Consider the following 22,672-nt stretch of genomic DNA (forward strand, 5'->3'; position numbering starts at 1 on the left):
AAAGAGTGGTGGCTCTGTATTGTAATGAGCCGAAATGGCAAAGGCATGGATTTTAATTGATGAGAAAGATAGGCCCTTGTCCAGCATCTCGGTTAAGTATTGCAAAATCTGAGGAATATTTGGGACAGCTGTATCAGTTCCTTGAGCTTGGTTCCAAGCGCAAAATCTCTTCCATTTCCCAGCATAGGATCTTCTAGTACTAGGCCTTCTGGCTTCTAAAATGACATCCATCACAGCTTTACTGAGAGGTGTGGTTTGTATGGCGACATTATCCGCCATGCTGCCAGGTTTAGGGTCCTGAGTTGGTTGTGCAGAATCTGATTGTTTTGCTGGGACAGTAGATGAGGTATTTGAGGTAAGGTCCATGCTGGGCATTGGGACAAGTTCCTTAAGATCGGATACCAGTACTGGTGTGGCCAGTCTGGGGCAATCAGAATCATTTTTGGTTTCTCCTGCCTGACCTTTAGGAGTACCTTGGGGAGGAGAGGCATATACTGATAGGTTTGTCCAGTTGAAAGATAAGGCATCCACTTTCCAAGCTTGTCTGTGATAAGTCCTTGTGCAGAATCTTTTTAGTTGATTGTTTTGAGGAGAGGCAAATAGATCTTTGTCCGGGCGTCCCCATTTCTTTGTTATCATGCTGAAGACTTGTGGATCAAGGTGCCACTCGTGGTGATCCATGAGGTTTCTGCTTAGTTCGTCTGCCAGAGTGTTTTCCTTTCCTGGCAGGAATTGTGCCTGCAGATGAACTTGGTAAGCCAATGCTGTGTCCCATAAAGCCATGGTTAGTCTGCACAGGGGATAAGAATGAGTGCCCCCCTGTTTGTTTATGTACCACATGACCGTGGTTGCTGTCTGTCTTTATCAGTAGTTGTCCCGGATGAAGTAGATCCTTGAAGGCTGTCAGGGCATTTTGAACAGCTAGCATCTCTTTTTGATTGATATGTAGATGCTTTTGGTTTGTGGACCAGGTGCCCTGAATGCCTCTTCTTGCCATGTGTACCCCCCAGGCATAATTTGATGCATCCATTGTTAGGCTCTGCCTGGCTGGGGGTAGTGAGAATGGCTGTCCCTTGTTTTGGTGGCAAGCCTTTGCCCACCATCGAAACTCCTGTCGTAGGCAGGGAATTAGAGTAATCATTGTCTCCAGACTGTGGCAATGTTGCGTCCAAACACTTTTTAGGTACCACTGAATTTTCCTCATATGCAGTCTTGCATATGGAATTAGTAAGATGCAGGATGCCATGAAGCCCAAAGCCTGCAGAATTTTTCTTGCAGATAACTGGGCCTTTGTTGCCATTTCCTTGAAATAGGTAGTCAGTTGCCTTTGCTTGTCTGGAGTGAGATAAGCCATCTGAGCAGTTGTATTTAAGCTTGCACCCAGGAATATTATCTCTTGAGAGGGTACTAGTTTTGATTTCTTTTTGTTGACTGTGTACCCTAGGCATGTTAAAAGTCTTAACACAAACGTCATATGCTGTAGTAAAATGTCCTTGTTCTCTGCTTGTATGAGGCAGTCGTCCAAGTATGGATATATTTGTATTCCTCTTTGTCTGCAGTAAGCAATTACTGGTGCCAGGCACTTTGTGAAGACCCTGGGCACAGTAGATAAGCCAAAGGGCAGTGCAGACAATTGGTAATGCTTTGAGCCAGCCTTGAATCTGAGGAATCCTCTGCATGTTTGTCTGATTGGAACATGCAGGTATGCCTCTTTTAGGTCTAAAGTCACGAGCCAAGCCTTGTTGCCCAGCATGGGCAGAAGCTACTGTAAGGTCAACATCTTGAATTTTGGTATAACCAGGAAAGTGTTTAGAATAGATAGGTCCAGTATTGGTCTCCATGCTTGGTCCTTTCTGGGTACCAAGAACAGTCTTGAGTAAAATCCTTGTCCCTGCTCTTGCTGAGGCACTTGCTGAATAGCCCTCATATCCATGAGAGCTGCGACTTGTTTTTGGGCCTCTGCCCATTGATTTTTTGGCAGGTCTGGCCAACCGTTTGCCCTTGGTAGGGTATGGAAATGAAACTTGTAGCCTTGAGACACTATGTCTAGAACCCATTTGTCCTGGGTTATAATGTGCCAATTTTGAGAAAAAAGTGCTAGTTTTCCCCCCTAAGGTGCTGCCAGAAGATAAGCGCTTGGTGCAGGCAGGGGGAAGTCATTGGGACTGTTTCCTGTATGATTGTGATTTGTCCTGTCCACCTTTGGAGGTAGAGGTACTCCACTGCTTAGACCTGTAGGATCCTTGCAGCTGTGATCTGCCCCTTTGAGGTCTGTCTGAGACTGGAAAGGACAAATTCTTTGTAGGCCAGTGTCTGCTAAATCTAGGTGGCTGTACCTGTAAGAAATCCTTGACTGTTTGCATAGATTTAACTTTGTCTTCCATTTTCTTTAACACCTCTTCTGCCTTAACACCAAACAAGGTATCATGTTGTAAAGGAGCATCTAATAATTTTGCTTTAACATGGTCAGGCAGATTTTGTTCTTGTAACCAAGCATGCCTCCTATTGACAGAACCCGTAACAGCGACCCTGCAGGAGGCCTCCAGAGAATCAAAACCACATTGCAAAGTATGCTTTCCAGCTTGTTCAGCTGCATGCAATAAATCCTGTATTTCTTTGTTTTCTGCACATTCAGAATTTGCCATCATTTTCTGTTTAAGCAATGTCATGATATATTACTGATATATAAGCATATGAAACTGGCAATTTAAGGCCCTTATAGCCAAAGTAGCAGATGTGCAAATCTTTTTTCCCCATCTATCCAGAGCCCTAGAATCCCTATCAGAGGGGGTAGGGTTTTTTGCAGTAGAAGCCTTGACCCCTTTTGGACCCTGAGAAATAGTTTCTAGGTCTGCAGTAGGGTTCTTAAAAGGAATTTATGAGAGTCAGGGACCCTGTAGTATATGTCCGGCTTAACAGGAGCTGGAGGTAAAGAGTCAGGGGTCAGACTGGACTCCGAGAACACATCATCTACAATGTCCAACACAGGTGGAATAGCTAGAGGCCTGTGTTGAGGAAGTAAAAGGAAGTCTCTGACCCTTTTCGTAGATTCTGAAAAATCCTGGATCTCCCAGTGGAAGTGCTCCCTCATGGTATGCAAGGTTTCCCCAAAAGAGTAGTCCTCAGGAGGGGAAGCTGAAGGAATTGATTCTTCAGCATCAGAATCCTCATAGGGGGGAAGAGAATATTCCTGATCAGAAGAGGAATCAGAAGAAATGGAAACCTGATCTGAAGATTCACAGTCTGTCTCTTGCCTAGGCCTCAGGAGGGGGATGGGAACCCCTGATCAAGGTAATTAAGTCTTCGACCATTTTGAGCATCTGTTTTTTGGGCATGGAGGCCTGTCCTTGTGGCTGGTGAACTTGCTTCTTTGTCTTTAAAGGTGTTTTAGTCTTTGTCTTTGAAGCCAGTTTAATATATAATTGTTTAGGTCTGAATACACCCTCAGAAGCCGATGCCTGCTCAGCGGCTCTGAACCCATCTGAGGGAATAATCTCCGAGGCGCCAATACCTTGAGTTTCCTGCGGCCTGGCTGACTCCACGTGGGAGTCGGTAGCGGCCTGCGACTCTAAAGTAGCGGGCGTCAGGGGCTGCGAAAGCACCTCACTGAGAACCAGCGAACCGGCAACCTGCTTAGGAGAAGCTTCATCATCGGTTTTGGACCTCAGTTGCCTGCCTTTTTCTTTTTCTTTGCGTTTTTTGTGAACTCCGGTAGTCGGATGGCTATCCGATGACATTGTATAATTAAATCTTCGCCCAAAATGGCTTAATGCAAAATCGTACCGACACTTAATAGTGCGTTGGTTAGATCTAGCACAAAACCGACAACTAGCAACGTCGTGCTCAGGGCCTAGGCAAGGAATACAGTAAGAATGAAAGTCCTTATGAGGTATTTGCTTCCCACAAGAAATACAATTAACTTTTTCTGACATCGGTCTGGAGCAAGAAAAAGTTTCAACGGGTACTTAGCTTTTAATGAAGACTTCGGATCTGAAACTCGAACACGAAAATCTCAGGAGTCGGCCGACCAGCACTTGCGAACTGCTTCTGCTTCGGGCACTGCGCAGCAAGAAAGACTGAATAAAATGGTGTCGGCTGCATCTTTTATACCCCTGACGACCTGATGTCAGGGAAGAGGCAACAGCAACCGATGCAGGACCCAAGACTTTGGAATTCAGGCCGACTGAGGGCAACCTGCCAGCAGGATAACCCAAATGTAATGACTGCAACAGTGAAACACTAAGAACATCTGTACAAGGATGGAATGTATTTTCATTAATACGACATTATTATCATAAATCTTGCAGAGAATGACTATACAAGCATAGAACAGGGATAATTTGGTATAGTCATGTGTACAGACCATGAATTTTACAACAGTAACTGATATCATTTACAAAGCATTTCACTCATTTATTCATTTTATACAGTATGTATATAAAATTTGTGGTAACTGGGAGAATTTACAGAATGTATTATGCCATTATCCAGCAAATGAAATCTATCACTGATTGGACACAGCACAAGTAAAAACTACTGACTTTGAAAGCTGAGAGAGAAAGAAGGGAAAAATAATGTTTAAGTTTTAAAACCAGATCATTTGGTGGATGTCCATATCAAATTACTGTCTGATGACATTACAAGAAAAAGGCGTATCAAAAGGAGTGGGAATTCCAGCCTGCACCTCTGTAGCTTTTTTATTTTGGGATATTTTGTAGTCAGTAAGTCTCCTAATATCTGGGGAAGGTGGTTCTGGCTGGAAGGGATAATAAAATCCTTTTTCTCCATTGGTGAGGTTAAAGAACAGTCTCTGAAAGGAAAGAGTACAAAGCTTTCAATTTACATGTCAGTCTAGGTCAACATCCTTACCTATGGACATCAGCCTTGGCTAGGGACCAAAAGGATGAGCTTATAGATACAAGCAGAAGATAAATTCCTTCATAAGGTTGTTGGGCACACTTCCTGTAACAGAGTGAAGAACTCAGAAATCAGGGAGTTTCTTACAGTACTGCTGCTCTCCAAAATAAGACTGGGTCAGCTAGAGTGGTCTGGGCACCAAGTGTGGATGTTCCATTAGGAGAGGTACCTAGCACAGCAACCCCCACCCCCACCCCCACCCGGAAGATGGTCCCAATGCAGACTCATGATATGCTTGAGACATTACATTTCACAGCTTACATGGGAAAGCCTTGGGATCCCACAGGTCTAGCCAGGAACCATTGCTGAGTGTTGAGAAATCTGGTCCACCCTGCTCATCAAGACCGCAAACAAAACAAGAAATATGGTCTACAGATGGCAGACTGAATGGAATGGGTGGCTTTATATTTTTTAACATACTGTATATAAATGTACTTGCACACATGAAAACATCAGATACTCAAATTAAGGAGTATTATTAGCAAAATAATTAAACAGAAATTGCTCACTGCTAATTGCTAAAGATACATAATGCACACCTAAATGCACCCCCACAAAAAAATAAATAAATAAAGCAGAGAAAGAAAAGTTACTCTGAAAGCATATTAGCAACAAAAGTGGATTTCAAATTAAGATTATTTGATTCATATATCTCCATAATACTAATACAATGCGCTATATGAAAATGACAGTGAAATTAGCAATGTTTCAGTGAATTCTTTCAGTGTGACTTGTACGTGGATCTCACAGGAAGCAATTTAAGAAAATTGTTTATATTTTCTAAATTTAAAGATTTCCCCAACAATAATAGTATGCAATTTAAACTACATTTTTTTGCAAATTCAAAGCAGCTTTTCGTAAGAAGTTCCCCACCCCATTTCATTTGGAAACCAGGCTCAAGAATGATATTCTAAAACGATTCAGAAAAAAAAAAAGGTTACTCAGTTTTTTTCTTGTGAACTCCCTGCCAATAATAGAATAAACAGCTTGTGGCTATGATGTCACAATGATATAGACAAGCTTTTTCAATACACAAACTGCTGCATGCTACCACACCACAGGGAGAAAAAAATGCTATTTGTAAGAAGAGCAAGGCAATGCTGACAAGAACTCACCAAAGCAATTGTTTAAAAAACGAAAACGTTTAGTTTCTTTAATAATGTAGGCTAGGCTATTAACCTTTTCATATTAAAATGACCTTGCACTGGAAAGTCAAAAAGGCACTTACTGTTTGTAAAATTCTATATTCCAGAAACAGATTTCTTTTCCCAAGTGCATGCTTGGATGGGGCTTTATCCTACACAAAAACTGGAAAGGCTAGCATTCACATTTAGATTACTTTTCTAGTGTTTAAATAACTCTGCAGTACTGTATGCAGCTTTGCTTCCACAGACTGTATTATGTTGCGGAAATTTTGAAAGAAACAAAGGATGAGTAGTGGCTGGGACGCATTAATTACTTTAAGTTCTGCAGATGGGCCCTACAAATGTTCACATATATATGTGTAGATTTTTAATCATATTTTTCAAAGGGGAAACAATGACATTTTATTCTGCCTGGTGAGGGCCCAAAGACATTGCATTTAATATATAAAGTGGTGCCATTAAATCCAAATGATTCAGGGTTCCAAAAACAGCAGGGTTGTCTCGGGTAGTCAGCAATACCACAATGAAAACCAAATACAGTTACCTTCAGTACATATTTCATCCCTTCGTAGATCAATTCAACATCCACAGTGTTCAACAAGGTATGTGCTGGAAGCACCTGCCCTCTGTGGGAAAAATAAAATAAAACACTTATATTGCTAAACTCTTTGCAACCAGTAGGAGACACCAAAGCAAAAACTCTTTATAGTACAATATAAAGAAAGTTCTCTCACAGACCCCAAAGATGGACAACATCAACATGTCTAGCACTAAACATCTTTATTGCGAATTGTAAGTAGCCACAAGAGGGCACTAAAGTTCCAACACTTCATAGAACAAAATGAAGAAAGATTATTAAGACTTCAAAGTCTGTCCATATTAACCACTATTTGTTTATACTGCTGAAATTTTATCATTCACTGTGCATCACTAAAGTTCCACTGCTTCACTGTACAATGAAAGTTTACTAACAAATCCCCAGAGACTGACAACATTAACACTAGAAATTTCTACTGCAGAACTGTTATTAGCAGTCACTAGACAGCATTAATGCTCCAATACCTCACAGTATGAAGAGAAGTCTAGTAACAGACCCCAGTGGTGGACAACACCGGCATGTAGAACACTAGACCTTGATACATCATATCAAATGGCAAAATGTATAGTAAATCTAAACATTACTTATAAGAATATAAATGGTGAATGTCCTATTACTGCTGTACACAACTTCTAGTCATTTAATTTACTTATTTATAATTACTTTAGTCAAAATTAGTTGAATGGGAAAGGTACACAAAAAGGAATGGGAAAGGTATACAAAAAGGAGATTCATTTCAAAGTGCTTGTGAGCTTTGAGACTATTTGCAAACAAAAATTGATATGGTAGATACTACCCTACTTGACCCATTGACACAAGGATGAAAAAAGAATGTGTGTGGTGACCACACTCGGTAGAAGTGAAACTTCTGTATTAAAGGACTGCAAGTGCTACCAACTAGCAGCATGGCAGACATTGGGATATGCTTTTTAAGGTCCCAATGAATCAAGGTTCTTATTGCAAGAAAATTATGTCAGTGCTTCTGCCCTAAAAGATTGTAACCTGCTTCAAAATGCCATCAAATCCATCATGTGTATTTTTGTCTTTTTTAAGTAAATGCATATTTGTGTATTGTGTATTTAATATATTCTTCCAACTCACAATGGTCTCCAGACATGCATACACGTATACACATGCAGATACAAGGCAGCAGTGTGACGACCTGGTTTGTGCAGAGTGATGCCTCCTCCAGCAATTAACAGATGAGAAGAGGTGCAATTTTTCTTGCATTTTCATAGAGATGTAATGCAATCAATTCTATAAATCAGTAAGATTTAGAAACTGGCTACCTAGTTCTAGACTGGCCTAGAAGATGACACAGAGTTCCTTTCTCCTAATGATGTGTGTGTGTGTGTGTGTGTGTGTGTGTGTGTGTGTGTGTGTGTGTTTTACAGGATTCTCACATTGAAATATGGGCACAGCTTTATGAAACATCCATACAGTGGGGATCCTGTGTATTGGTCCTCCTCAGACAGAATTCTGTACTTGTTTTTCCCCAGGTGAAGGCTGAAGTTGATGCTTCTGAATTAGCAAGAGTTAAAAACTGGCTAGCTATTTGTAGACTGTCCTGCAGGATGACACAGAGTACCTTTATCCTAATGGTGTGTGTGTGTGTGTGTGTGTGTGTGTGTGTGTGTGTGTGTGTGTGTATACCAGGTGTACTGTACAAGTGGAATTACATGGTCATTATGTGTCCAATCCATATGCTTCAACTGTAAAGCAGACTGGTAAATGCAGACATGGCAACCAAGACATGGAAGGCCACTAGCTCTATCCCCCAGTGAATTTATTCTATTTTAACCAAAAGTACAGTCTGCACGGGGTGTAGCTCGCAACTGAAATGGGACAAATCTCAACATAATCAGAGGCAAATCCAGAAATAATGAGGGACACTCTCAGACACACTGTTTAAAATATTATTACTATTAACTTTAGATGATGACATAATAAAGGAATGTGAATTAATAAACATTTTCTGAAGTAAAATAAGTCTATAACTCTGTTTGTGTCTTTCGGCTTTTCCCGGTTAGGGGTCGCCACAGTGGAACTCCGGTCCGCTAATGATTGGCAGCTGATTTTTACGTACCGGCTTGCCAGGCCTGACGCACAACCTTCAACGAAGGTACGCCCATTCACGCATGTCTCCACGCAGAAGACGCTTTAGCCAAGAGTCGAACCGGACAGCGTCTTACTGTGAGGCGACAATGCTATCGCAGCACCACCACCTAAGTCTATAACTCTAATTATTCTTATTATTTACAAAGTGTAACTCACTAACTCACTACCATTCCTCCAGAAGTCAACAGTGTTAGGAGTGATTAAGATGGACAGAGCTAAAATTTGAGTCAAAATCAAGGACATCCCTGAAAATTAGGGAGAGTTGAGAAGTATGGTCTGGGTCAGCTTGTTTTATATGCAACTGCACATGCAGGCATCTCTGGTGCCCCCCCCCCCCCCTTTAGCACCCAGACACGAAAATACATCTCTACCTTATGTAGCATTTGCCTGCAGTTCCTGGTCCCACATATGGCACCTGCACTCTTCCAAACATGGCTATCAATAACCATATTCTCATTAAGCAGTTGCTTGTGGTTTACTTATATCATTTTAATTTTTCTGAAGTGGTGTTTAGTAATCATGCAATAATAATTGGAAATTTTCTAACTTTGACTGTAGCATTTGGTTTTCAGAGTGAGTGTGTATGGTTGTGTGTGTGTGTGTGTGTGTGTGTCTCTGTGTATTTACACACTGCAGGGTCACAAAACAAAAACCTACCAATGTGTTTTTACAGGTAGCTTTCTATTTCTGACCAGCAGTATTCCCCAAATTTTAGGGTGGCCACGTTGGTGCAGCGGTTAGCGTTGCTGCCTCACAGCAAGAGGTTCTCTGATTCGATTCTCGGCTGGGGTGCCTTCTGTGCAGAGTCTGCATGTCCTCCCTGTGGTCGCGTGGGTTTCCTCCGGGTGCTCCGGTTTCCTTATGCATCCCAAAGACATGCAGTAGGTGGATTGGACACTCCAAATTGACCCTAGCTGTGACTGTGTGCGTGTGTGTGCCTTCTTTGGAAGGTTGGGCGCCGGGCTGGCAACTCGACACCGTAAAACTCCACTGCCAACCACGAGCGGACAGATGATCCGCTGAGGAAACCCCTAACCGGAAAAAGCCGAAAGAAAACGAAGAAGTATTCCCCAAATTTTAGTGCATTACATTTGTCTAAAAATTGAGAGCCCTTTAGCTATATGCATTTTCTTCTCTCACCGTGCTTGCTGCACTTTGTTTAGAACACATTTATTTTGTATTGGACTTGTATTACAATATATACTTATATACTGCAAATGCATTTAATAGATTTACATTAAGGTATTTGAAATGCGCTGTTTTATGTATATTTACGTGCAGAAACAATTTTTTATTTGAGACAATTTGTTTCACATGCTCTTTCTTAGCGGTCGAACTTGCATCCTTTAAGATCTTTTCACTGCTTTACATAAACTAGGGCTTGGACTAAAAATGAAAGAAGAACGTAGGAATTGAGTGATTTATGAAATACTGAACTGAAAGACAGTTGCTATAAAGAAAGAAAATGTAATGATAATGTGTATAGAGAGAAAACAAATATATATTTTTTTCTGTTAATATATATGTACCCATGTCTTGAGTGATATTTTACTAAATGTGTTTAAAAAAGCAGTGTGATAAGAAGACAAAAGGGAAATTCAGCCTCTCCTATTTCATTAGCTATTGTCTGTAAAAACAAACTTACCATTTTTTGAAGTTATTTCCCTTTAAGCTATTTAAATTTATTTGGCCTTCCATTGTATTCCGTAGAGCCAGAATGCAAAGTGTCCATCCCATTCTAATACATCTTGCTCTTTTAAAGTTGGTGGCTCTCCTCTTTGACTGCTAAAGCTTGAGCTACCCCCTCTTTCATATCTGTTTAGTGCACACTACAACTCTTTAGGATAGTAACCTATTTTTCTCCACCTTAGCTTTAAAATTTGCTACATCTGGTCTAACACCGCCAGTTATTGGAGAGAGCTCACATTCCACCTCTTAGTAATCATCTTGGGATAAGTGCTTCTGTTTTGTTCCTGGTGAGAGAAGGAACAGAGGGTTATTGATTCCTTACTGCTTCTGGTTTTGCAGTGAGTGCATGTGGGGGACCTTCCTGATTGATCTGGTTGTTATTCAAGGCATCTACCAAGAAAAAGGCTACAGCAAGCCTGCAGACCCCTCCATTATCTGAGATGTGACTACTGAGCAGACCTCTCAACCGTCCCGAATTACTCATTTTTTTTCCGAGTTTTGGGGTCCCAATTATGGGGTGCCACGATTCCAGAGTGGCACCCCTTCATTTCCGATTTTTTTTCAATATTTTTAAAACTTTTTAATTTCTACGCTTTTGGAGCTGACGTCATCACGTGTGTGATGACGTCAGCTCCATCAGCCTGTCGGAATTAAGCTCAAGGGACGTGCGTGGGAGGCTGGGAGCGCATCTGTTTGAATACTGGGACTGCCGACTGTTTAAGCTCAACGGACTGCTTGTGCCATGATGGATTTTAAGCTGGTTGCCAGACTGCTTGTGGTGTTATGGATTTAAGCTCATTTTGAACCAGATGGGTGGATTTAAGCTCATTTTGAGCCCGATGGGTTCCAGACAGAACACAGAGTTGCCGCTGTAAGTCAGTATACACTAACAGCTGTGTCCACGTTATTTACTTTTGTAAAGGAACACTTTTTTCAAAATGCAGGTATTATCTTGCTATTTCTTATTAAGATGTCAGTCTTCCTGTCTTTTATGCCTATTTTACCCTCTGATCAGTCATTAACAGCTCGCAGTAACTGAAACTGCGGTCTTGTGGTTAACATATTGAATTCCAAAATAAAATAACCCAAAGATTGCCAAATTTTGATGCAAAGAGTCTGGCAACAGGTTCATGCATGAAATGAAATGGTACTTAAATGCACATTTACCCTCCCCAGTAAGGTACCAACCTAACTGAAACTGCTGTATGGGTACTGGGCAGAAGTTAGAACATGGAGCTGCCACTGTGTGTGTGTGTGTGTGTGTGTGTGTGTGTGTGTGTGTGTGTGTGTGTGTGTGTGTGTGTGTGTGTGTGTGTGTGTGTAGAGCTCAGAGATGTTCAACATGTCAGCAATGCATCAGCAACATTATTTTTATATATATAAATATATTGAGTCTCTCCTATTTCCATACATCAGCTATCCTCACTTAATCCTAGGCTCTTTAATTTCAGGCTCATATTGTATATCATTCCTGAAAGTTTCCGAATTCTAGTCGGGTACATTGAGTATGATCAAAAACCATCTAATATGCAAGTGTCAGTACCAGGGTACGATATAGAACCATTGTATTCCTGTCTGACGTGATACAAATAGCCTTTGTTACTTGCAGTTACGACCCTGCTGATTCTCAAAAAGATGTAGAAAACCAAAGCAGGTACTATTAAAAGTACATATTGGTAAATATAAAATATGTTTAGAACAAAGGATATTATACTTTTATAGTTATGGTTTGTTTTCTAGCTTATTTATTTATTTGATGTTTATTTTACTTTAGCAGTATTTAACTTGTAAGTAGATTTAATAATTGCCATGAATGCCCCCCCCCCTCACCCTCCCAAAGATGTATCCACTGAGATGGTTTTTAAAATCCTGTAGACCAGGACTGGGTAATTACAACCTCCTCCTGCATGCTATGTGTCTCTGTTCAAGTCACTTAACTGAGCAAACCTTTTAGTTTACACCTTAAAATGTGTAATTGATTAGCTGCATGAATTAACACCTGGAAGCTAACTTGTGGCATCGACAAATGCTTATATTTATGAAGCTAGAATAAGACATGCATAAGAACAGTATAAGACAGGATGCATTTTCAGAGTGAAAGTTAATGGCTGACACACAAAAAAGCTTTCCTGAGGAAATAAGTAAGACTGGGATGAATAAGGGGTGATGGGTTAGGAATGCACCAAATAAATGTATGGAAGTTTGGCAGAAAAATGGGGGAGGCAAGTTTTTGATTTCCTAATTCTCAAAGCTAGCACATTGAACTGGGAAAAGTATAAATCTTTTCTGTATCTGAATTTGTCATCATATACTGCGTTTCTGTATAAAAGCAATTCCAGTGGGGTTCGGGGTAAAGCTGAATACCTTCTCCCCAGCTTATTTATTATAACAATGTAACTTTAAACAGCATACCTGCTTATCACAATTTTTGATACAAACTCATGCTACTGAATGTGGTATTTTCAATACATATGTCTTTTTCAAGATTCCTAAATAAACTGAATAAAACATAAATAATGCATTTTATCTTTTAAAGGATTCCAAATTAAACTGCAATATAAGATCAGTTAAGTATTTGAAATGTGTCCCTATTTTGGGGCTGTATTCCCCCATTACTGGCTTTGTCTAGTTTTTTTTGTGCTAAGAGGTTGAGAGCTATGGTGAGAAGTGAAAACAGAATTCACTAAATGATAGCCATTTAAGTTTCAGTCTAACTGTCTTTCAAGAAGCTGATGATTTTGGCATAAGGATATGTTGTTCACTTCTGACTGTAGTGCACAGGGTCCTGGGTTCAAGCCTTAGCAGTTAAATGCATGGCGGTAACATGTTTTATTCTAGCAACTTTCCAAAATTATACAAGCAATGATTAAAATGTGTCTCTGGTTCTTGCCCTTTTGTGTGCCCCCCCCCCCCCGACAAAAAAAAAAACTGAAATTGAAAATCAGTGCAAGAAGCTGTGCAAGATGCCTATGGCTTACACTACTGTCATTCTATTTATATATTTACAATTTTATGATGGAAATGTCCTTAAATAGGCAGTTTGTGTCATTGGTTCATGCATTTTGTTTCATTGTTCAAACAATACATTTAAAATGCGATATTGTGTGTGTGTGTGTGTGTGTGTGTGTGTGTGTGTGTGTGTGTGTGTGTGTGTGTGTGTGTGTGTAAGTAGACTTTTATGATGGAAATGTTCTGAATTGGGCAGTTTTGCCATTATTGGTTCATGCATTTTGTTTCATTGCCTACTGGAAAAATGTTCAAAATATAAATTTAAAATGTGCTCTAACTTAAGTCTAACAAGTGTGCTGTATTATACAAGGAATATAATTTAATAAAGTCAGGAAGGTGTATCAAAGAACACATGTATGTTTCCTGTTTTGTGTGCAAGGGGCCTATGATTTGAAAACAGCCCAAAGGTAATCTTTATCCACCACTGGTCAGATGCATTTTCTTTGGATGTGGTGTGGTTTTCTATGCTGTTTCAATGAATGTAAGTTTCAAGGGCAGAGAAGTTTTAATGCCAAGTCTATTTTCATTGTGAGACAATAATATTGCTTTGTTTAGTAGATACTATTCGTGTTTGTGCATTGTGCTACAAAATGTAAAAATAAAATCCAAATAATCATTGTAGAAGTAAAGCAATATGCACACATTAGTGTTTATGGTAAATGGGGTGAAATAGCCAGGTAATGGGACACTGGAATGGCTGCAGGGGGACTTTGGTGCCATATTTTGGTTGTCTGTTCTTCAGTTTGCATTTGAAAGTTGTCATCCCACAATTCCATTGAAGTGGGCGGGTTATTTAATTATGTATGCAAATTTTATGTTAATCAGTGTACAGATTTGTACCTATTTTTCATGGGCCTTGTCCAGATCTTTGATGATTCCAGGTAGACAGGTATGCTACTGAGCACCAAAGAGCCTGTGGCCTGTTTCTGAACTTTGGATTAGTGCTACTGTTTTGCTGGTGAGAGAAGAAGCAAAGGGCACTGAATCCCAGCAGTAGTAGTAGTAGCATATTTTCAAAACCAGCAACACCAGAATTACCTATTCTGAAGACTTGAACCTTGCCTGTGATATAAATAGGATGTGCTTGAGAGAGACAGGTATGTATCTCAGTGAGTACCCCTTCTCTGGAACAGGCTCCCAATCCATGTGAAACAGTGCTCCTCCTTAATCTAATTCAACTGTAATTTGGACAAGTGGCTAGGGAGCCGTAAATTCACCCCTGGTTTGGGACCTAAGTCTCCAATGGACATAGCCTGTAAATGGCTCATCTCCCAGGTCTTTGCTTGCAAATATTTCATCATTTAAACCCCTGCTTACACTGAAAAGGGCACCAGAACTTGCCAGAGATTTGGGATGCATGGCTAAGCTTAAAAAGACCGCTGTGGTCATTAGCCTAGTACATACTTATGAAGCTTACGAAAGAAATAACTATACCTTAGCAGACCTCTATGGTACAATCCTTTGCTGTTCACTTTTTTCTTCTCTTTAATGAGCACAGGGTGTTGAGTTATGCTGTGCTGCTAAGCAACAAGTGTGAAGACAGTTTTTTTTTCCACCATTATTTCTTGTTGGTGTATCAAACATACACTGAGTTTTTTTTTCCTCCATTATTTCTTGTTGGTGTATCAAACATACACTGGTGTTCTGGTCCTGTCATCAGGCTACGTTGTCAGTGTTGTTTTTGCATTTAAGAGGAAGTGGAGAGTGAAAATTTACATTTAAAGAATTCACTTGCTGATATTGCTTGCATGTGTCTTCAGGATGATGGCTCAGTAGTGTGTTTTTACACTCTACTGGTATGTTTGAGTAGGCTTGACTAGTTCTAATGGAGTGAAGCTGGAAAGAAGCATTCATAATTTTAACAGTTCACTCAGTTCCTTTTTGAATTGAACGTAAATAAGAGCAAGTCAATTATTTGTACAATAAACTACCATGTTGATAAAAAGTTACAGCTTTGAAACACATTTGCACATAATGAATTTCGGCATACTTAAACTCACTAATTTCCTTATAGCATGTTCTCAGGGCATGTAGTTTATGGTTTGGCAACAGTCGGATGCCAAACAGCACCACCGTCCGGCAGAGTCTCACTTAAGTTTCACTTTTTGTTTTACTCCCAACTCTCACTACCATGTCTAAAGAAGTTTCACTTCAAAAATAATTTCTGTTTTTGCATTACAGTTTTGTACAATCACATTCTATATCCAGTTTGTGTACAAGTCTGTAAGATACTAAAAGTGACAGAGCTTCCAGCCTCTCTCTGTAGCTCACAGGCTTTAGGCCCATGATCTTTTTGGTTGGGAACCTTTGTAGTCTTTGTTGTTTTACATGTTTAGTGAGATACATTCCGAAAGGGACATTGTACTTGATAACTGATAAGAAATGTCATCCGAGAGCTTTTAATATACACCTGTAAGTAGAGTTATCCAAGCATTATAGAAATGCTGGCAAGTACACAAAACACACTGATAAATTACACACTGAAAAGTAGTGAACAAAACTATTTTATTAGGTCTGCTCAGTAGAATACTTTCCAAAAATGATTCTGTCTTAATCAGCATCAAATGACCTACATGAAGAGGCAATGTACTTTATCTGAAGTTTCAGGTTTGTACATACCCTCCATCTACTTCCCTGGTATTAAATCTAGCTCCTGTCCCAGCTACATCATTCCATTATTACACAAATAGTAGTACAGTTACATTATGGATGGCCAGAAAAATCCAAGCATGCACAGATAGCCTTCCAATCTTACAGATAAATAGCTCCGTTCATGCAGATCTTAAAAAGAATTACACTTCCGCACTGAACAAATGTTGTTCACACCCCTGCAACTGAATATTTGATTCAGTGCTTACACACATGGAGATAAATAACAGAATAACTACATGCTACCAAAGACAGGGAAACAACCTTTAGCAACTTTTATCAGTATGAAACAAAGCAGTGCTACATATTTGTCCATATATTTTATTAACAAATGATACATTATGCAATTACAGATGTTTGCAAAATCACTGGTTTTATAGCCTATATAAAATATTTAATGTTGTTTATTTCACTGTGTACTAGTGTCTTTCAGGGTTTGTGCATCCCTGTTTACCTGGTAGCTATGAATCTGTTATCTGTGACCTATGTACCTGTGTACAGCTCAGCCTATTATCTGAAATATTTTATCACCGAGTGCCACTTAGTAAAGTCCACGTCTTGCCTTCAACTAGACTACTGACCTTCCATTTCAGCATGTGTAAAAAAATAACAAACAGAATAAATTGTTTACATATATCAAAGCGGAACCCTAGAAAACAGATATAGTTCAGCTTGATAAAAAAAGTCCTTTGCTAAGGCAGAATATGTTCATCAATATAATTTGAGCACTTTATACAACAAAGTGTGATACAATGGTGCATGGTAAAATTCTGAGGCCCATAACTCGGGTTCACAGAATAATGCATTTATTATACACCAAGTCTGAGGTTATGTAGTATTGCATCTACTTTGAAGTACGGTGCTCTCAAATGCATTACTAAGCAGCAGGTGTGAAGAGGTGCAGCAGATGATCTCAAATGCAGTACTAAGCAGCAAGTGTGAAGAGGTGCAGAAGATGAGAAAACACTTGAAAAATGTAAAAGCAACTTTCAGAATTTGCTTTTTAACTCTATGTTACATTAAGTGTCAGGACTTATAGAATCATTTTTTTAGATATCCCTTTTCCATCATAACTTTGACAAAGAGTCACAATGTTATCTAGGATAAAACAGCATCCAAACTTGATAAGGATGACATGAACAAATGTAGAAACATGCAACTCAGAAAAAACATAAAGCAGAAAACCACCAAAGTCATTAAAATATTATGGAAAATATTCCTCAGTCTCTCATCTCTCCAAGATGACAAGTCTGACAGCCAGACGAATCTTTGAGGGATTCACTGGTATGACTAGGCTATTTGTCTGTGAGGATCTTAAGAAGCCTAGCCTTACATGCCCGTGGTAGTTTCTGGCCCCTATAATTTGCATCCGAATAGCCCAGAGGTGGGCAAAACAAAAATATGTTGGGACATTTACTTGCTGTCCCTATGTATGACAGACGTGTGCTAAAACCAGGGATGAATTTGCTGTTTTACACTCATTCATCCAAGTGTATTTATTTTATTTCATATATTTATCCTTTGTTTGTTGACCAGGTTAGTCTCATTCGGCTAGTAGCCTATTTTCAGGGGAGATCTGAGGTGGTATTTACACTACTAGGAAATATTTGGCCAGGGTATCAGGAAACTTCCCCTACTGTTTTCAAAGGGTTCACACCGGTGTTAAAACCAACTCAAGTAGATGGGACCTCTGTCTAATGTCTTATTTGAAGGATGACGCAAGTGTCAGCAGTCCATCTACCTGGTGTGGGAAGAGAACAGACAGCCTTCTGTACCTAAGGTGACTGTTACCTGTTGTACCATTGACACTGCAAAACTGCATTTGAATGGAATAGGAGAATTACTTCACTTTATGTGGAGTGGAAGACTGCAACATAGTAGAGGGACTCTTTGTGATACATACTTATCCGTCATAGGTGTCGCCACGTCTGAGGATGTGCATTTCAAAAATCAGATCAAAACACACAGCAGTCCAGTCATCGAATGCCATTTTTTTTGTTTTTTTCCAAGTGGGCAAACATTTTAAAAGTTCCACTTAATTTAAGAAAAACTTGAATATTGATGCTCAAATCTGTGGCATAACACTGACAGAGAAAGGCAAGTCAAACAGCTCAATCCATGGAACAACTGTTTTTTTTTGTTTTTGTTTTTTTAAACAGTAAAATGGAGTAAGACCAGTAGTCAGTAAGTAGCCTCTAATGAAAAGCAGAATCATTAAGTGATGCCAGATCACCTGATCACTCCTAACCAGATTTAAATCTGAAATGATCAGCATACAGTGGTTATGTGCAGTATTAGGACTCTCTCTCTCTCTCTCTTAAGTTGTAAGGTAATCAGACAACTTGAGTTGCGTCAAGGAAATTTAGTGCAGGCGTGCGCGCGCGCACACACACACACACACACACACACACACACACACACACACACACACACACAAACACACACTTGGGCATATTCACTAGATAATCTGAGGATAATATACACCTACAATTGATATTACTGTGTGGTAACTTCTATTTGGCACTCTACTAATGCAGACTACCATTTGTTAGATGGAGAATGTGTAAAAGTTTATAGAACAAAATAATTTTCTCAATAGTTTCGAACACCATTAAGTCCATATGTCAAAAATACAGTCACTGCTACTGTCTTTAAGATGACACTCTCCGTCTGCCATTTAAGACACAATGCACTTTTTTTCCCACTTAGATTATAATGGATAGGTGTTATTTTACAAACAGCTGAATTTTTAATAAGAAATATCAGTTACATACTTTGTGAATTTATATACTGGATATGAAACAGATATGTAATGAAGCAATAACCACAAAACAATGCACTTTTCTGGTAAAGTTTTACATGACAAGTGTGCTTTACAGATTATACCACATACGCAAAAATTCAGAGAATCTCATGGTTTAATTTCTCCAAATATTTTAATACCATGATGGGAATGGACCCCATTCCGAATTCAGGGTAAAAGTAAAGTTCATGAAATTAGCCAGTATTGGCTTGCTACAAAACAGCTAAAGTGCCTTTCTGTACCAGCATTTTAGTAAAAGGAAAAAGCAGTCAGCAGGTGCAGGAACTCTAGATTGTGCCACTAAACACTTTGCACCCAGGGTGGTTGCCTTCTTCAGTCCACCCCTACTATGCTACTGTATACGTATATATAATCTATATCTCTCTCTCTCTATACATATATAAAAAATCTCTTTCTCTCTCTCTCTCTCTATATATATATATATATATATATATACACACACACACATATATATATATATATATATGCATGTGTGCATATATATATATATATATATATATATATATATATATATATATATGTGTGTGTATACAGTTAGAGAGATATAGATTGTGTGTGTGTACGTGTACATAAACATACATACATACAAACACAAATAGATGCAAGATCTTTCTTCCCTTTGCAGCAACAAGGAGGATGAGGTTTCCTGTTCATAATAGTCATCACTTTGCTGTGTAGAGTAAACTGGAATACATTCAGAACATCAAATGTTCTGAATGTCTCAAGGATTGAATAAAAATTAAATAAAAAAGTAAACGCTACCTATTCTATGGAGGGGGCATGTTCCCCTGCACCCAAAATGTGTGAGGGCTGCACCCCCCCTCCACACACACACACACACACACACACACACACACACACACACACACACACACACACACACGCACACACACACACACACACTACTAATTACATAGACCAATTCAGATTGCACCACAGTGGGGAAGGGGGAAAAACCCAGTACCCACTCTACCACAGCTTTGGGTAACATACTACAGGCTCTCTAGCAAATAGAAAAAGTCAGTACATGTTTTGCTTTTTAATGTTATTCCTTTTGATCAACGTTCTTTAAACATTCGGAATATTCAATGGCCAGAATCTATCCCCCAAAAAATTACACCTTAACATTGTGTTCTGTTATGCAGTCTACATTGTGGGGGTGTACTCTCAGGCATTCTACCTCTGAGGTTACACAAACTTGGAGAAAGCAAAAATGTAAGAAAAATTAAATGCCCACATTTCCCTTTGCCACAAGCTGCTTGACCTCAGAGATAGTATTAACAAGAACTTGAGACAATGCAAGAAGTAATGAACTGAATCATTGGCAATGAGAATCTTTTTAAAGTTGCACAAAACTTCAAATGTCAACAGAATACTAAACGACAAGTCAAACTGTTCCTGGAATCACTCTGGAATGTAACATTAAGTTATATGTCACAGTATTATTGAAATTCAGTGCAGTGTTGAAAGCACCTCCTCTTCTTATACACATTCAAAGTAAACAGCTACTGACTGGCATTCAGAAAGGGTACTATCCTGGATGTGATCAATCTTTTTTTGTATATTGGGACCAGGGCAACTGGGGTGAGGGGCTACCCCAGACAAACACTCGTGATTACAGCACAGTAGGACATAGGAAAATCTAAAAATGATTAGTATTAGGTTAGTTCAAAATGATTTTAAATATTTAGTCTTACGTGGCAGATTTAGGCACTTATACCGGATTGATAAAAATTTCAAAACTAAGAAGACACACTGAAATAAAATCACATATCACACACATTCATAAATATTCAAAAGACCTTTTTTAACATAATAACATTTCAAATTGTTTTTAAAAGGATAAACTAAGATTTGGAGGTATAAACTATGATGATTTTTTGGAAAGAGTGACTGCCCTTAAAAATTTAAGCTTTTTGTAGTTTACTTTTCCTATACCATGGATTTTTTTGTCCTCAGTTGTTTATAATCAATAGCCTCCTCCCAACCAAACTGGCCCATTTGTTTTCCCACCGCTGGGGTAAGAGTCATCTGGAAGAGATCATCATTCAAACAGCCATAAGGTATGGTTGAACTTTTTGTTTGCTGGCCCACACTTGACCAAGGTCTGCAGGAAGTCATGTAATAACAGCAAAGGCTGTCTCACTTCTGCAAGGAATGTACTTCCAAGTAGGCCTGCCCCTTCCCAAGAAGCATGAGCACCGATTTCCCCTGTCTCTACCAGAGGAAATCACTAAGTCATGTGACTTCCAAGTGATGCTACTCTCTCCATATCTTCCAGGAAAGGCAAGCAAGTCACGCCCTTCACTCCTCCCACTCCCTTGCTCGGCTTCTCTAGTGCCAGGGTTGCTAACCAAACTCTGGTTGCCTAAACTGTAGTAAGGCCTCCATCCATACATCTCAACTGTACAGATTTTCATGATGTCCAGACTTTTGTCTCATATTTTTTATCTGTTTTTCACAGAATTGTCATTTTTCTGGCAAATTAGTAGCAAATCATTAAAGATTGAAGTTAGAAAATATTGGCAGACATTTGAGTTTCAGACTGCATACCCTTCAGAAGAGTCATTTTAATGCAAAACCTGTTATTCTATCAACTTTCTAAGTTTCAGAAGGCACTATTTAAAATTTGTCCCTATTTTTGGGCCCTTGTTCCACTTTTATTCATGGCTTTGTCCAGATTTCTTGCTCTAAGAAGTTGAGAGATATGGCCTCCATCCCAAAGCTCTCAACCAAACAGGGACAAATCTCAAAAGAATCCGAGACAAATTCAGAAATAATCGGGAACACTTTTAAAATAATAGCACTATTACCATGACACACTGACAGAATAAGAGAATATGAATTAATATACATTTTACATATTACAAGAAGTCTATACTACTATCATTATTTATTAAGTGCAAATTCACCACCTTTTCTCCAACAGTCACTACTTTTAAGTGGAATAAAGAAGGACAGACTTAAAATTAGAGTCAAAATCAGGGATGTCCCTAAAAATCAGGGAGAGTTGAGAGGAGTGCTCCATCCCACTGTACTATGGAGTGAGGCTTTCTATAGTAAGGAATTTACCAAGAAGCAACATTTGAAGAATTTGTAAGAAAATAATCTAAACAATAAAATAATTTAGCTAAACCTTCAAAAGAATTTAAATGAGATGCAATATAAAACAGACTTGGCTCATTGCATCAGTATTATATTTTCTAATGAAGGTTACAATTTTATAAAGTTCACAACAATGGTTAAGATATGGAAGACCAGTAATAAACCTGAAGACAACAGTGTAACAAACCCTCAATTTCTCAGCTGGAATCAAAATATATTCTAATGTGGCTAACAAAAAAGGGACTTCCCTAATACTTTTATGGCTTCTGTTGACCCACATTTACTGCATAAGGAAGCTAGACTGCATATACTTATCAAAATTCAATTTACTTTCTATTAGAATAACAAGATACTTAGTGAAATCAACCATATCAATCACCTGTTCACAAAAAATGGAGGCAATAGTATCTGCTACATCAGTAAAATGACATAGTTTATGATGCATTTAATTATAAACCATGTGCCTTTATCCAGTCTTAAACATATTTAAAACCTGCTGTTAACCTTAATTTAGTCATTTTAGGGTTAATCCACTTATGCTATTACTGTAGGTGCAATTTTTTAACATGGAAAATTCATGTATAGTGAAAAACAATGGTGCAAACAAGGAACCTTGTG

General features: G+C 39.0%; 1 protein-coding gene across 6 annotated transcripts in view; it reads right to left on the reverse strand.

The window, feature by feature from the left end:
- Positions 1–22,672, reverse strand: part of ACACA (acetyl-CoA carboxylase alpha) — a 2,143,878-nt gene that overhangs the window by 1,692,996 nt on the left and 428,210 nt on the right. For all 6 annotated transcript variants that reach the window (XM_044054575.1, XM_044054578.1, XM_044054576.1 and 3 more), the window contains one exon: positions 6,607–6,688. In XM_044054575.1, coding sequence (XP_043910510.1) covers positions 6,607–6,688 — 82 coding nt within the window. The remainder of the gene's footprint in view (positions 1–6,606; positions 6,689–22,672) is intronic.

Source organism: Protopterus annectens, chromosome 13.part0 (genome assembly GCF_019279795.1).
Source record: "Protopterus annectens isolate FY-2018-M chromosome 13.part0, PAN1.0, whole genome shotgun sequence".
NCBI lineage: Eukaryota > Metazoa > Chordata > Ceratodontiformes > Protopteridae > Protopterus > Protopterus annectens.